Genomic DNA, 16,598 nt, shown 5'->3' on the forward strand with positions numbered 1-16,598 from the left:
TATGACCTTTCCTGTTGATTTGCAGTGTGCCTCAGATAGTTCTGAATATTGATCTTGCTCCAACAATTCTGGATATAGCAGGCCTTGACACACCTCCAGATATGGATGGCAAATCTGTCCTAAAGCTTCTGGACTTGGAGAGACCAGGAAACAGGTGGGTCCCATGATCCTTTTTTAGCCAGTTCAGAAGCAAACACCTTAGTAAATCAACAGCTGAGTGGAAAAACAGATTCTGTGAAAATGAGTTGTGTCATGGCAACAACCACAGCTTTCCCATTTCAAGAGTCTCTTAAGTAGTAGATCTATAAAATTGTGTGTATATGTAAGTGGAGAGTTATTTTTTTCATAAATAATTTGTTAACACTTACAGTGGTGTACTTCAGTGCCAGCAGTAAATGTCATTATTTTACTTTCAGGTTTCGAACAAACAAGAAGACCAAAATTTGGCGTGACACGTTTCTAGTGGAAAGAGGGTAATTATTAGGGGTGAGAGAGTTTTGGGAGAGCCTGCCTGCTGGGAACACTCCCTTGTACATGCTTTCCTTTCTGCTTCCTCCTCTTCCTTTTTATGGTTAGACAAGCAGTAAATTTTGCAAGCAAACTGACAGGCATGACTTTTTTCCTAGTTTCCCACCACTGCCTTTGCAATCTACTGTGCTCCCAAATCCCTTTCTCTGAAGAAATTTGAAAGCATGTTTTCCTGGTGATTCTCCTAGCCTCTTTCCTTAACATTGTGCTTGGGCCCACTTTTGTCATTAACCAAATAATTTTCTTTCCAAATCTCGGTTTCAAATCCAGCTGTGTAGAATCCTCTTATCATCTGATTTTTTATTTTCCATCATGTATTAGAAGCATTCTTCATTTTTGTTCTAGCTAAGACTTATGTGTAATTGAGATTCATGACTATAACTGCTCTTCTCTTTACTGATAACTCCTTAAACCCTCTTACCTTGCCAGTTGTTGCCGTGAAAATTTTCTCTGGGTAAAAACTTCACAGCATTTTCATTTTGGCACTTTATGACTCTACAGATTATTAAAACCTTTTCTGATGTATTACAAACAGTGTATGAAAGACACATCATAATATGTAAAATACAGCCGAGCTTGTGCTGAGTATGAAAGTCCTGTTGTGTCTTCAGCTGTGTTTTCCAGCCAAGAAAGTATTGCTTCAAAGAGTTTTGCTTTTTGTAAAAACCTACATTTATGTATGAATGGTGCTGAACTGTACCAGTTAGACATATTTTAGCAGCACTTATTTGTCTTCTGGCAATTTTCAGCCAGTCATCTGAGGATTTTTTTCAGTATGTGACCTACATCGAAAGTCAGTAACAGAAATGTGGTGATTTTTTTTCCCTGAGAAGACATTAAACCTTCAAGTAGCTTCACTGTTCAAGTTAAATTCATCGTTAGGGCTTAGAACAAGGTAACTAAAGCATTCCACTTTTTTTTTTTTTTAAATAAGCAAATTTCTACGCAAGAAGGAGGAACCCAACAAAAACACTCAGCAGTCTAATCAACTACCAAAGTACGAGAGAGTAAAAGAATTATGCCAACAAGCAAGATACCAGACAGCCTGTGAACAGCCAGGACAGGTAAGCCACAAGTAACTGCAGTTTTCGAAGTGTCACAGGGAAATACACATTTTACACTATAGGTCAAAAGAATTTGAAGAATATGGCTTTTAGAAGGTAACTAAAATATCACTGTTGTTAATATCTTCAAAGCAAAAGAAAACCAGGCAAATTTCTCTAAGCTGTGGTCAAATTCAAGGTGGTGAGGACCTGGTCCTTCATTTGCTGTCTTAGTACAGAGTTTATCATAAATCTCCCATGCTCAAACATAACATAAAATGACTACTTTTTCTTTGATCATGTGCATTGATAAATATGCACAATAGTTCAGTGATAATTGTTAATAAGGGAGAGAATCTTTGTAGCTGTGAAAGCTTGTATTCACTGGGGTAGTTCAGAATTACCAAAGCGATCTGGTTAGTCCTAAATTTACACATGAATTCATTTGCTGGGATGAAACTGAACAGCACACTTAGTAATAATTATCCTTTAATATTTATCAAAATACTTTAAATAGAAGGGTTCCCTTGCCCAGAAATACTCCCAATTTCAGGTCACTGTAAGGATTCAGGCAGTGATACCCATACCCAAGCATTACTTTTACTTCTTGCAGCCTTAATGATTTCAGTGTAACGCCTGACTTTGATACAAAGGTCTAATTGCCTGCTCATAAAACCAGAAATTACTGCAACCCTGACTATTATGCTTACACCTGCATCTCTGAAGTGCACATGCAGGAAGAGAACTAAATTAAGAAAAGCGTTTGTGACTCCAAATTCTCGTCAATCCATCCTGAATTAATGCAATACCTATGGTAACATACGAAGATGGATTTACTGGGGAGATGTGTGAGCGAGCTGAACCCTTCTCACTGACACCACCTCCAACCACCCTGGGGCACATGCTGGGGGCCGCAGACAGTGGCTTGTGCCTGCCTTGCCGTCCTTGTAGTCCATCCCCATCCCCACACACCTCCCCGGAGAAGTGTGAGGTGATTTCTCCCAGGCAGCGCTTGCGCTCTCGCCTCAGCTGTTTGCTCAGAGCACTGCAGGCAGCCGTGGGCTGGCGCTGGGATCTCGGGCGGCTCTTTGGAGCGCGGGCACAAAGCCCTCTCTGTGCTGCGCTCCGCTCCGCTGCCACCCATGGTGCCGAGCCCCGGGCAGGTCGTGATCTGCACGGCCAGCCCGAGAGCTCCCCTAGAGAAATGCTCCCTCCCTGCCTTTCCCCTTCTCCTGTAGAGTGTAGGGTTGCAGTAATTCTCAGTTAATCACAGATTGGACTGGATTAATGTTTTGGCTGTCACATCCTTGGTCAGGTCCTCTGTCACGGCTCTTACCTCACACATGCTCCTTAAATGCAGCCACTCTTGAAGGGATATACACAATATCACAGTCTCACCCAAGGGCAAAGTTTTCAGGAGTTCAAGCACTGCCATTGTAAACAGAGATTAAGTTTGAAATACGAATGCTTTATAAAAACTAAAGGAGATCAATGAAGTAATTTAGACTGTTAGACACTAAGATGTTTCATTTTAAAGTAGCAAAATATTTTCTTCGAAATTATTCCTTATATTTATTACCTCTTATGCCAAAATCCAGGTTTGGAATAATTACATTTTCACATATGAATAGAAAAGGTTAAGTGTCCTGACCAGATACGACACCTGAAGCAGTAAGAAACCCTGGCCACAGTCCTGCTCTCAGCCCAGGGCAGTAGGCCATCCCATATTGGTGAATCCAGTTTGATCAAAGGGTGAAAGAAGAAGAGCCGCAGGGAGGCTACAAGAGCAATAGTGTTTGATAGTGGGTCTCCCAGCTACAAACTGTCATCAAGGTCTTTTTGATGCTGAAGATATGTTGGCTGCACAGAACCCAGCAGCCATCCCTCACAGCTGGATGAAGGACAGGGCTGAACTGACCTCTTTGAGACCAATATTCAGACACAACTGTTGGCGTGTACACATTATTTTCTTTAAAAAATAGATCAAGGCTGTCCCTGATAATTCAAACATCTTGAAGGCTTCCTGCAGGGATGCTGAATTGAAATATGCCTATGGAAAACTTCTGTTAGGCAGAGCATCATGAGGGGTGGATCATCCTCTGGGGTCATTCAGCCCGTGTGACACAAACGCATTCCTCCCACTCCATCCACCCTCATGCCAGCCTTAGGAAACAAGGCCAGTTTCTCTCTCAAGGACAGACTACCTGTGGTGCTCACAGGAAAGCCAACATAGAATAAGTAAGGTGTGAATTTCAAGACCAGTGCTGAACTTCAATGAGGCATTGCAATGTGAAATAAGTTTCTGCAGGATTTTTTCCATGCAGAGAAGTTCTAAAAAATAAAAAAGTTAGTAGGTCAAATAAATGCACCTTAGTCCAAATGGGTTCCAATGTGAATTTCTGAGCCATCATAGTTTAATACAAGGTTCCTGCAGCAGATTTGCTCTAGTCATTTTGCACCTCTTAGAAAAGAGAAAATATTGCTGTGCATGAATTAACTTTGTTTTATCTTTTGAGATTTGTATAGTCGATTTCAATTACATAGGCGCATATATAGAAATAAAATCTTCATTTAAATTATGGTCGTTTATAATACTTCCTACATTTACTCTACTCAGTTGCAGTTAACATCAATTAAATTAAAATTACTTTCACAGAATGAGTAATTGCTGACAGATTCTAAAATAGTGAAATTACTGGTCTGTGGGAAGCTGCTGCTAAATGTTTGAAACTAGGAATAAGCATGTAGGGAATTAATACCCCATTAAAAGCTTGCTCTTAGTTTAAATTTACTCTAGTCAATACATAGTTTATTTGAAAGGGAGAACACAAGGAAGCTGAAAAAGAAAAAAAATCTTTTTTCCTGAGGTGCGATCCTGAGATCTGCTAGTTCCAAAATCTCCAAGGCTGTGGTACTCAGGGAAATACTTGTTTCAGCTTATTTTCTCCTTAAAATAAAGGAAAATAAAGGAACCTAGCATAATATTTTTTAAATTAAAACTGTCAAAATTCTTATTTTTTAATCCCCAATGTGTATCTGAAAATAGATAAACCTCAAAAACAGAGGGATTTGAAGAGAAAATACTAAACACCTGTAAAATATAAATAGAAAATACCTTCACTGTTAGGTTTTAGTGTATTTAAATTTCCTAGCACCATTGACATGTTGTATCACTTTCATTGTAGATCACATTGTAGATCACTGTCCCCTTGCTGTTTTTTCCTAATCCCCTTTATGGGAGGACAGTTTCCAAGCATTCACCCACCTCGCTGAGAACGTCTCAGAAGTGAGATGTGTATGGGATGTGTTCACTCCTGACTTATGTTCCAGCAGTCATTGACACAGGTCAGCAGTGAGCCCATGCCAAGGAGAGGAGCTCCTGCTGAGCTACACTAGCAGGAACACTGCTAAGAGGTCGTGGGAAGGGAGCGCTCACCTCTCCCTGGTGCCTGTGGGCTGCACCTGGAATGCTGTATCCGGGTTGGGATCTCCATGAGCAGCAGGACTTCAGTGCGCTGGAGCAAGTCCAGGGGAGGACCCCAGTTGGGGTGGAAGTACTGAGAAGGGGCAGAGGTTTGTTTAGCCGGGGGAAGAGAAGGCAAAGGAAGAAGCTAATTGTTTCCTTTGATTAACTGATGGCCAATTAGAGAGAAGACAGACCAAGGTATGTCTTGGAGGTTCACAGCAAAAGGGCTATTAGTAAGAGACAAGTGGCAGCAAGGGAAATTGTAAAGAGGTGCATGGAAAAAAGTGTTACCATAAACATGATTAAGAACTGGAGCCCAAAGAGGCTGTGGAAAGTCCACTCTAGGATACATCCAAACCTAATAATGTTGCTGCTTTGAGGAGGAGGATGAACTAAATGACCTCCAGATGTTCCTTCAGTACATGCTCTTAATTTCTTGCTTGCTTAGTATCTGGCCTTGAGGATTTAATGTTTTCTTCTTCATCCTCAACTTCATAACTTGGGATGTGCTGTTAATTTTATGAATTTTTAAGTGAATTATGGGTTACCTGCCCATGTTATATTTGGGTATAGACCAGATTTCAGCCCCTGCCCTGCCCCAGCTGTTGATCTGAACTCACCCAAGGCACAGACAGTCCCATCAGATCAATCATATTCACTCCCCTGGAAAAGAGAGCAGGAGCTGGTGGGGCTCCCTGTTCAACTTGGGGCTTAGAGAAGGGGAGACATTTCCTTTGTGTTTCCTCCACATCTCCACATGAGAGAATGCTCAAGAAATTATGATGGGAACGGGAGGTTTCTTTCATAGTTTGTATGCCAAATTTGTCACCAGTTTACATGGTGTAACTTATTGAGGTCACCTGATTGAGCCCAGTGGGTTTAGCAGTGGATACTGATGGGTTTTAACACTTAAAGGGTTTGCAGGGTATTTTTACATTTCACTGATGTATATTTACCCTCTCAGTAATAAGCTACACCATACAGAAATATTGATTCATCTTCAGTGTTCATCTGCAGCGTTCATCTGCAGCATAACCCTGCTTTTGTTTTAAAATGGGAAAGAGTTGGTGTCAGCTTGTAATAAAGCTTTGTTAATTTTCCAACAGAGCAGAAAAAATAACATGTGAATAAATGTTTCTCTGGATTAATACAACCTTATCGTGACACAAATCTCTTCTCAGTTTTCCACTGGAATAACCTGAGACAAGAATATATGTTAGTTCAGGAGGTTTAGAGGCAAGCTGCTCTTAAATCCTCCAGCAGGTTATTTTTCTTGAACTCATTCCATCTTCTCACTCATGAAATTCTTCTGGATACTTAGCAAATATCAAATAAAACCATGTTAACTGTGTTTTCATTTATACTTTTTCTTTCTATCTTCCCTTACCTAAACGTGTAATTAAGGAGTTGAGTTAATTCATAAGTATTTATTCTTTTTCTCTCCAGTCTGAGTCATAGGAATTTTCCTAAGGCATAATTTTGACTTCTGGGACTTAACACTCTTTCCCAGATCACAGTTACCTTATGAGGTCTGGTGACTGATAGGCTGGATGTCTCCAGTGTGCTGCTCAATCCATTATTTATAATCAGTATCAAATCCATAGCCAAATATGCATTTTCATCCTCTTAGAAAAATTACACAAACCACAATCTTTTTTTTTTTAATTTTCCCAATAGGATAAAAAAAACAAACAAACTACTCTCCCCAAATGAGGACTGTGAAGCACTGTGTTTAAAATTTCAGCTCTTAGATTGGATGACTCAGCAGTGAAACCCAGACATGGGTCTGTTTATTTTATGAGCATACATCTCCTACCATCTGCTTGACACTACCTGCCAGTTTGTGAACAGCAAAGGTCTGAAACTTTTAAAGATCCGTGGCCTTGTGCCAGCTCCAATGAGCACTGACAGTGGGCAGAGCAGAAAAATGCATCGTGCTGCCCGTGTTGGTATGACATGAGCTCACACTGTCCTAGACAGGTATAATGTTGTAGCTGCACCTTCCCTGTGCTCTCTTTTCATGTCTCAGCTTTAGGGATGCAAAATATTGAGTTTCCTCCTGAGGAACTGTATCCCAAAACTACCCTGAGGAAATAATGTTTCATTTAGAGAAAATGCCTGAAGACTGTACAGTGAGATTTTAGTTAGATTAGGTCTCAGTGCATTTTACAGTGATCTGAGGCTTTATGGGTAGTCACTGGAGACATGTTGCTGAATCCAAAAATCAGTTTTGTGGTAAATGTGCAAGATTCTTCTGGGTCTGATCCAAAAAGCATGTTTTGTAGCCTGTACTCCTATTCCTCACATATTTTTCACCCTCTAAAAACCTAGCATAAGAATTTAATTTTATTATTGATATTCATATTCATCAAATTATCATATCAGCATTCAGTCAAAAGAATGTCTATTTGCCATGCTGAAAGAACACTTGCCATCAATCAGCTCACAGATAATATTGTAAAGGAAATTAGAATGGGGCTTATTAGGTGTAGTCTGGTTTGGCTCGAGTATCTATGTTCTCATAAAATAAATATCACAGACCATACATTTGTATAGGTCGACTTTATGACCAGCTGCAGAGTATGAATAAAAACACACACGCTGGTAAAGCTGGCCAGAAGTGTCAGAGGGCTGGCCAGCCACTGACAGCCAGAGCCTGAGCACCCACTAAACCCCAAAATTATGCTATGGCATATTAACACCAGTCATGGATTCTCCAGATTCCAGAACAATCTCCTGATACTTGCAGGAGTCAAAAAGCACTTGGTGATCAACCTGTTTTACCAGAGCACTGATTCAAAGCTGTCTCTTCTTTGCTATCTCCCCACTGATACCATCTTTTCTCAGTAATAATTCAGTGGAGGCATCCTATGCACAGGCTTATCTGGAAGTACATGTGTTTGGGACCGGTTATGTGCCTAAAACTAAGTGCATACTTCAATGCTTTTGTGAACAGCTCTTGTAGCTATTCCTCACTTTAGACCCTGTGGAATCATCTTTCACAGCTGACAGAAACATGCCTGCAATTTAGTTGCTCAAGAATTCGTAGGAATTGCCAGAATTATGATACTTCTAGTTAAAATACCACTCTGTTTATGAGTTGAAATAAAATATGAAGATAAGTTCCTTTATCTGTAAAAATAATCTTTCAAGGCATGGTATTTCATTTTTCAGCCTAAATAGTTCACATTTCAGCCTAAATATTTAAGTTTTTATCAAACACAGAGCAGCTCTTCCCAGATTTGACAATTCTTTAAATTCAAGCAATTCTTAATTGGAGGTATGAAGTCTATTCTGGATAAAATCCAGAGATATTCCAGGAAGATTACTGGATCCACTGATTTCATCTCTTTCAATGCACAACTGTGTTCAACCTTTTCACTGTCATCTTGCTGGTGTTCTCTAACAGAAAGACTTTTTTGGTGGAGTGGCACAGTTTATAACAAAGCAAAATCTTTATACCTTTATTAATGTAACTGTATATACCAAAAATGTCTAGACAGAAAACACAGTTTATGCAATAATTATTTTTAACACTTTCTGTAGTACTCCTTTGAGGTTCTCTTTTTGCAGAGTTTCCATTTTAAAGTATCCAGTGAAATAGAATATAAGCTAAGTCCTCTGCAAGTTAAATGTATATGACACAATAGTAACAGATTATTATTGCTATTGCTATTTATAGCTAAAGGATTAAATTTATCCTTTTCATTAGCTCCTATTTGTTTGCACTTGATAGTGGATGTTTATTGGATAACAACAGAAGTCTCTCCATGTTGAGCTGTAACTGCAGGCAAGTTAATAGATTTGGTAGAAAATGCTATGTAGGAAAAATATTTGCTGTCTTGACCTAGGTGCGTACATTTCTGGAGCTGACAATGCAGTTCATGCATATTTTATTGCTAGAGAACAGCTATAACTGTGACACTTAAAATCAATCTTGTCTATACAGCAAGAATGCAAAATTTTGTAGTCTGTAAAATTCCTGGGCAATTTTCTTTTTCTTCCTTTTCATAAGCTTGTGATGTAGCTCAAAATTCCTAATTTTATATAGCTATTTCTGTTATCTAGTGATTAATACCTTCATTCCTTTTTTCCTCCAGTTCTGTCCCTGTGCATTTATCTGAAAGTATTTCTAAATTCTGTCATACATTTCTGCCCATGAGTTCTTGTAGGACAAACTTCTTCCCTATCTGTTGAACCACTGACCACTGCATTTTTAGTAACACTTCTCAGGGGCTAAGGCCGTATATAAATAACTTTGAATATATTCATGTTGTCAGACTCTGGAGCATGATCCAATAAAAAGTGGTTCACTTAAAAGAGCGTGGGGCAAAACTTGGGATCTGCCATTACAGGCAGTATCTACTCAGCTCTAAAATGGAGGATGAGATTTTTTTTTTCCACAAAAATGCAGCAATTCCAAATTCCCTGAGTGAACCTGGCAAACCATCCCTGTTAAACAGCTGCACTTATCTGCAATGTTGAAGTACTGCTGAGATGAAACAACCCAGATTAGTATTTCCAGGGGCATTTAGGAGCCCTGGTCATGACCAGGGTTCAGTTCTGCTCTGTGGGAATGTGCAGAGGACATGACCTTAACCAGCAAACATTTCTCAGTATTCAGGTCCAGTTCAGCAGAAATGAACTCTGTACTGTTTACCATAGACAACTAATTGCAGGGCACTTTTCAATATGTTGTGTGACATGGCCTCTTCTAATGGCCCAGAGAAAGCAAATGCAAGACAGCTCTGACTGCAGCAGCACAGCCCTGAACCAGACTCCTTTTCCAGCATTATCACATCAAGTCCCCTTGCACTCCCCCATATCTGGTTACTGCTAATGAAGGAAAATGGTGCACACATACTCAGCCTGTAATGGTATTTCCATCCATACTGTTTTCAAATTTAGAGAGTACCTTTCAAAACAGGAAGAAAAGGGAAATGAGATCTTGAGGATATGTTTAAAGTCATGAAGTCTTCATTTTTCAGGCCTTATCTTAACATTCCCTAGGCTGAGCAATAATACTCAAAGTCAGTCATACATTACAAAAATGAAAAAGCACCTGTAAAAATATTGCTGCTATGTTATATTTCTGGTTGCGTGTTGTTTGGGGTTTCGTAACTTTGTGATAAAATCTGACAAGGTATTTAACACTGACGTGTCTACTGCAAATACTAGGTGTTTACATTTCATAGAAACCTTTAGCTTGCCTACTGTTGGGACACATTTCATGACTTGTCTAATTCATTTCCCCTCTATATAAGGGAGCAGCAACTGTCTCAAAACTGTGACAGTCTATTAACTGCACAAAGCTGATTGGAAGTCCTGCCTAAGCAGCTATTTTGTAATGTGGAGCACATCATAATGATTCATTCTGAATGTATAGTTTTATGCCTTAATTATAATCAGTAATGAAATAGACTTAATTTTAAGTCTGTGGCACAACTGATTAATACCAGGAAATTGAGATCCCAGGTAGTTATGAAGTCAATTGGTGTTGTCTTCCTTATGTAGCTGCAAGTCACAACTGGAGCTATGCCAGGTAGCAAGGCAAAGCAAAGCCACCAAGGACAAACCATCCCTTTTAACCAGCCCATGTTCTACCCTTTGTCTTTGAACTATCTTTATGAGGACAGACCTCTATCCCCAGAAGAAAGTGCATCATGCTAGTGCCATTATCCAAGGAAAAGCTCCTGCTGCAGTAGCGTTGCCTTGCTTGCCTCAACACTGAGGAACAGGCACAGGTACTTACATTTTTAAACTTCAGGTTTGGCAGAGATTAAAGCAGCTTGACATCTGAAGGATAGGATAGGATAGGATAGGATAGGATAGGATAGGATAGGATAGGATAGGATAGGATAGGATAGGATAGGATAGGATAGGATAGGATAGGATAGGATAGGATAGGATAGGATAGGATAGGATAGGTGTAGTGGTTTAACCCCAGCCAGCAACTAAGCCCACACAGCCTCACTCTCTCCCTCACCAGTGGGATCAAAGAGACAATCAGAAGAGTAAAAGCTAGAAAACTCATGGGTTGAGATAAAGTTTGATAGGGAAAGGGAGTGCACACAAGCAAAGTAAGAGGGAATTAATTCACCCTTCCCAAGGACAGGACAGGCTCCATCATATGTAAAAATTATCTGGGAAGAAAACCTTCCCTTCTTCCTTCTTCTTCCCTAACTTTATGTACAGAGTATGATGTCATATGGTCTGGAATATCCCTTTGGTCAGTCAACTTTTCCAGATATGTCTCCTCCCAGCCCCCCAGCCACATCCAGTTCCTTCACCAGTGTGGCAGCAGAAAAAGCAGAAAGGCCTTGGCTCTGTGTAAGCCCTGCTCAGTAATAACAAAAACATCTATATATTATCAACCCTGTGTTCAGCACAAATCCAAAACAGCCCCATACCAGCCACTGTGAAGAAAATTAACTCTACCTCAGCTTAAATCAGCACAATAGGATGGGATCAAGCTATTTCTGTTGGGAGGGACCTACAACAATCATTGAGTCCAACTGCCTGACCACTTCCATGGCTTGTCCAAATGCCTTTTGAACATTGATAGGCTTGGGGCAACAACCCCATCTCCAGGAAGCCTGTACAGTGTTTGACCACTCTCTTAGTAAAGAAATGCATCCTAATGTCCAATCTGAACCTCCCCTGGCACAACTTTGAACCATTCCCACATGTCCTATCACCGGATCCACATTGCCCTCTCTGCTTTCCCTCCTCAGAGAGCTGTGAAGAGCAATGGCATTGCCCCTCAGCCTGTTTCTTTCAAACACAACAAACTCAAAGTCCTTAGTTGCTCAGTCCTTTCACACTTTTATCTCTCCTAAGCTCCTTTGCAATTTGCTGATGGGGGTAGGGAAGGCACTGGGAAGAGCTGGCAGCCAGCACACACAAACTCAGCCAAGGCTCCAAGTGCATATACAGAACAAACCCTTCTTGGCTTAGGGTGGCTGTAAACTACCAAAGCTCCTCCCAGCGGGCTAAATTCCATCAGCTCTCAGGTGTGGGGTTTCAGGCCTCCACTGGTGTGGAAGCATTAAAGATCCTTTCTCACCTTTGTTTTCCCTCTGAACCTAAATTGAGGAGGAATGTGAACTGAAGGCAGGGAGCTGAGGTGAGAGGGAAATAGTGGCTGGGGGGTAGGTGATGAAATGAGATGAAAGAAGGAAAAGATGAGTCAATTACAAGGAAAAAGGCTGACACAGATGAAGTTTCACAACATGACTGAAACAATATAACAGCTTGTTACAGCCAAATGTCAGGGGCTTATTTTTTTTTCTACTGTTAGTTTTGAGTTTTTAATTCTGAGTTAGTTGTCTTTTCTCCTACCGAGGGGAGAATAAATCAGTGCAGGGTCCCTAAATCAGCAGGCAGCCAGAAGCAAGGACTATCCTATATTCCTATGGCAACAGTGGATTGTTAGATTGTCTTAGGTATCTTGTGAAATATCACTGTAAGAAAGAACATAAACCTAGGAAAAATAAGAAAACATGGACAAATTAAAATTTGATGAAGCTTGTGTATATGCTAATGGGGTTATTTAATTGATGGAGAAATGGTAATCCAGAAACCAAAAATTATAGTCCTGAACCTCAAAGAATAGTTTGGTTTTCAAAGTGGGAAAGAAGGTAGAAAAGAGGGAAAGGGGCCGGGCATTCAGTCAGAATCTTCTTCTATGTGCATTAATAGATCTAAAAATGAGCAGAAGGACCGTTACGACTTAACTGTATAAGGGATGCTCAGTGTCTGATTACACTGGCATGGGCAGAGTTTCAGGAAATTTAGATTGAAAATTCCATCTTAGAACTATAAAGCATCTTTATAATGACACTTTTTAAACTAAAATTTTAAAAAGGAAAATAAAAGAGGAAATGAATCACATTTAATCCCTGTTTTAAATAGGGAACTATTATTGACTTGCACTAGACAGAGAGTGTCTTGTTTCAGGGTTAGTCATAATACTGTTAAAAGTGATCTAAAAGGTTATTGAAGCCACTCCTACAACTTCTTGCTATGATTAATGCAAAGAGACAAAGAGAATACTTATTCTACTTTAAAATGCTGCTTTTGAGACTCCTTAAAAGCTTGTGCCATATGTTTATAACTGTAACACGTACCCAATAAGGACAGGAAATATAGTGATGCAGTCAGCTCTTATCCTATAACAACCATCTCTTACTGCAGAAGGAAGAGAGCATATGCTATGGCAGAATAAAGTCTGCAAAGTTTAACAGCTCTTGGACACCTTTTCTTGTAGAAAGTTACATTGTCACTTACAGATGTACCTTTACACTGAAAGTCTGGGTACAATTGTAATTTCTCTGCCAGTTATTAGACTTGTTCAAATTAATGTCCTTTTACACACATGACTTACTGTTCTGAGATCAGTCATGCCAATCTACAGGAGGATCTCAGCATGGAGTCCATCTTTAATTCAGCCCACATGTTAGGCCAGAGAGTGCACTCATGGTGCTGTGGTTCAGACTCACATCAGCTCATTCCTCAGTTTATCAGGCCAGAAAATCTACCTGAGGCTCAGTTTTCTTTCTCCATTCTTCAGTCAGCATGACAGCATCCCCAAAACAGTCCAGAGCAGCCATTAGTTAATGGAGCTTACTGAAATGTGCATGTTCTAATATTAGTGTCCATTTCAAAAATTAAGTTGGCAACCCCATTAGGACCAGCATCCATCTGTCTTGTTGTTACTAATGAGGCAAGAGAAAGCTACTTATGCTATTCAGTCATGGGAACCAAAAAAAGGACACAGTACTGAGAAACATTACTGAAACTGCAGCTAAAACGTTCCAGTTACCAGTAGCATTACTGAGTTTTGTTCTTTGCAATATCCAGCCAAGCTTAGTGCTTTGTACACAAACTCTGGTCATTGTGGCTTAAGATGCAAAAGTGAACAAAACTCACTAAGTAATAGTAATTTATGGTTGCAGTAAAATTATAAATAAACATAGCTATTTCTAGTTCTACCTATTGTTATTCAGACTACCACTGACTTAAAATCTTCACAGACTTCTTATTTTGTGTAGTGTATTGTGAGTGCCATGTATGGCAAGCTTTGGGTGTGCGTAAAGGGGCTCTGATTTCTCGGCATCTATCCATTTTTTGTTTTTAAATAACATTTAGGTTTTTTAAAACAAACTGATGTGGAAAGGAAATTAAAGTCCCAGTTGCTTTTTAATTTGAAATGTGAAGGTGATGGGATCCACTGGAAAAATCCACCTGGAATCTTCCATCTGGTCCAGTGATGTTGATAATTAAGTCAGACAGATATTGTGCAGACAAACTGGAAAAAAAAATCTGTTTCCTTTCATTCTCCCACACTTGCTCTGATATTCAGCACACATACAATGCTTTTTACAGGTACTCCTTCCAGAGCTTTTCCTCCCAAGTCTCATACAAATCTCATTACTTTAAATCCAAAGGAGTTTATCCAAGATAATTTCTTGTTTACTGTCCCTAAGGTTCTTCCCCTTGCTTGAACCTGCTGGCTGAAGGGAATGGTTTATGTATTTTTCTATAGATTACATCCACAATTTGTTCTTTTCATTTCAAAACACTCTACAATTGAACCAGTTCTTCCTCATCCATTGATTGAGGATTTTTTTTTTTCCCTGAATCATGCTAGAAAATCTAAGCCACAGAACGGAATATATTCTTTTTTCAAAGAAGACAAAGAGTGGGTGAAAACTACCTTGCCACTACTCCTTGACTCAGTAAACTAGGACTTTTTACTTGCTCTTTTCAGGGATGTGTGTAGTCTAGATTCTCTTGATTTATGTATATGTGTTTGGTTTTTGTTGGTTTGGTTTGATTTTTTGTTTGTTTTTGTTTGATTTTTGTTTGGTTTTGTTTTTGGTTTTTTTTTTTGCTTGGATTGTATCATTTATACAGATTTGAGGTGATTTCATTCTAACTTATGTTTTCCTAGCATGAGAAAGACATTGTGGAGAATGTGACTGCATTTTTGCCCTAAAGTATTTCCCTTCCCAGTTTGCTATTTAAGGGACTGCTTAAATTTAAAAATAAATTTACTTGTCTCCTTTTACTGTCTACCTGAAAGCAACAGAGGTTTGGAAGGCTGCTGGGAAATCATCTTCATGTCTCTCTCTCACAGAAGTGGCAGTGCACAGAGGATGCTTCTGGCAAACTTCGAATTCACAAGTGCAAGGTGTCGAGCGACATCCTCGCCATCAGAAAGAGAACGCGCAGCCTCCACTCCCGGGGCTACAGCGGCAAAGACAAAGACTGCAACTGTGGAGACACTGATTACCGGAACAGCAGGACTCAAAGGAAAAATCAAAGACAATTCCTGAGAAACCCTAATGTGCAAAGTAGGTGTCACTTGATCTCTTGGACTCTGAGGCAGAGAGCAGGGGGAAATGGCTAGCAGAGCATTTTCCTACCAGTATGTTCTTGCTTTCACCTTCGTGTCTAATGAAGATGTCCAGAATTGGTAGTCATATTCTGCATAATTGCCTCTGTAATAAGTACCTAAAGCGGCCTAAAGCTGGAGAGGGACTTTTTACAAGGCCATTTGGTGATAGGACAAGGGGAAATCACCTTAAACTTGGACAGAATAGGTTTGGGTTAAATATTTGGAAGAAATTCAGTATTGTAAGGGTTGTCCAGAGAAGTTGCGGATGCCCCATCCCTGGATGTGTTCAAGGCCAGGTTAGGTGGAACATTGAGCAACCTGTCCTAGTGGCAACTGTTCCTTCCCATGGCAGGGGTGCCGGAACTGGGTATTCTTTTAGGTCCTTTCCAATGCAAAGCGTTCTGTGATTCTAACAGCAGCAGCAACGATACTTATCCTTTGGATCGGGGTGAGGAGCAGCTTTAGGCTGCTTCAGGCGCGGCGGTGATGCTCTGGTGCCGCCTCTCGCACAGCTCACACACGACAGCCCGGCGGCCTCCGCGGTGATTCGGGGCCGCTACTTGCCAAGGTGGCCGGGGCAAGCGTTTTGTTGCGTGTCTAAGGCTGAATTCACTCGCTGTCTGGTGATGCCCCGCACACATCTGCTCCCCGGGGCGCTGCGGGGCTGCTCTCGGACTGAAGCTCTGCTCAGCTCTCGCTTCCCTTCTCCCTGCGCCGCGCGTCCGTAGCGGGATCCCCGCAGGGACAGTGAGATCACAGTGTCCTCTAGTGGAGCGTGGGCTGAAGGATTGTACAAGAAGGTTTTAGGACTGTAGCACTTCCTTTCTTCTAATGATTTCTACAAAAGAAGCCTGTTTCAAGAGGCTATTCTTTTAAATGGAGCACGGTTTTTCTTCGTTCTGCCCAGCAATGCAAGTGATTTTAGGATTTGGTGAAGAGCAGGCTGTGTTCTCCTGCTCTCTAACTAGAATAAAAAACTGGGGAATTAAGTAAAGATGGGTCTTCAAGCAAGATGTTAGTGAAATTGCATGAGAAACACAACGGTTAGAAGGTGCTGCACAGATGTCTATGAACTATGAAAATAATGTCAGTATCATTCAAAATATTTCCTGATTCAAAGCCCCCCCACACTGGGGATGTGAACAAGAATTCCTGGTAT

The 16,598-nt window shown here is 40.4% G+C and overlaps 1 protein-coding gene across 19 annotated transcripts in view; it reads left to right on the plus strand.

Moving 5' to 3' along the window:
* The window catches only part of SULF1 (sulfatase 1), a 182,014-nt gene that overhangs the window by 150,861 nt on the left and 14,555 nt on the right, over positions 1-16,598 (plus strand). For all 19 annotated transcript variants that reach the window (XM_085573861.1, XM_085573870.1, XM_085573858.1 and 16 more), the window contains 4 exons: positions 26-154; positions 417-473; positions 1,463-1,592; positions 15,179-15,395. In XM_085573861.1, coding sequence (XP_085429987.1) covers positions 26-154; positions 417-473; positions 1,463-1,592; positions 15,179-15,395 — 533 coding nt within the window. The remainder of the gene's footprint in view (positions 1-25; positions 155-416; positions 474-1,462; positions 1,593-15,178; positions 15,396-16,598) is intronic.

The sequence above is a fragment of the Lonchura striata genome, chromosome 2 (assembly GCF_050655825.1).
Source record: "Lonchura striata isolate lonStrDom1 chromosome 2, ASM5065582v1, whole genome shotgun sequence".
In the NCBI taxonomy this organism is placed as follows: domain Eukaryota; kingdom Metazoa; phylum Chordata; class Aves; order Passeriformes; family Estrildidae; genus Lonchura; species Lonchura striata.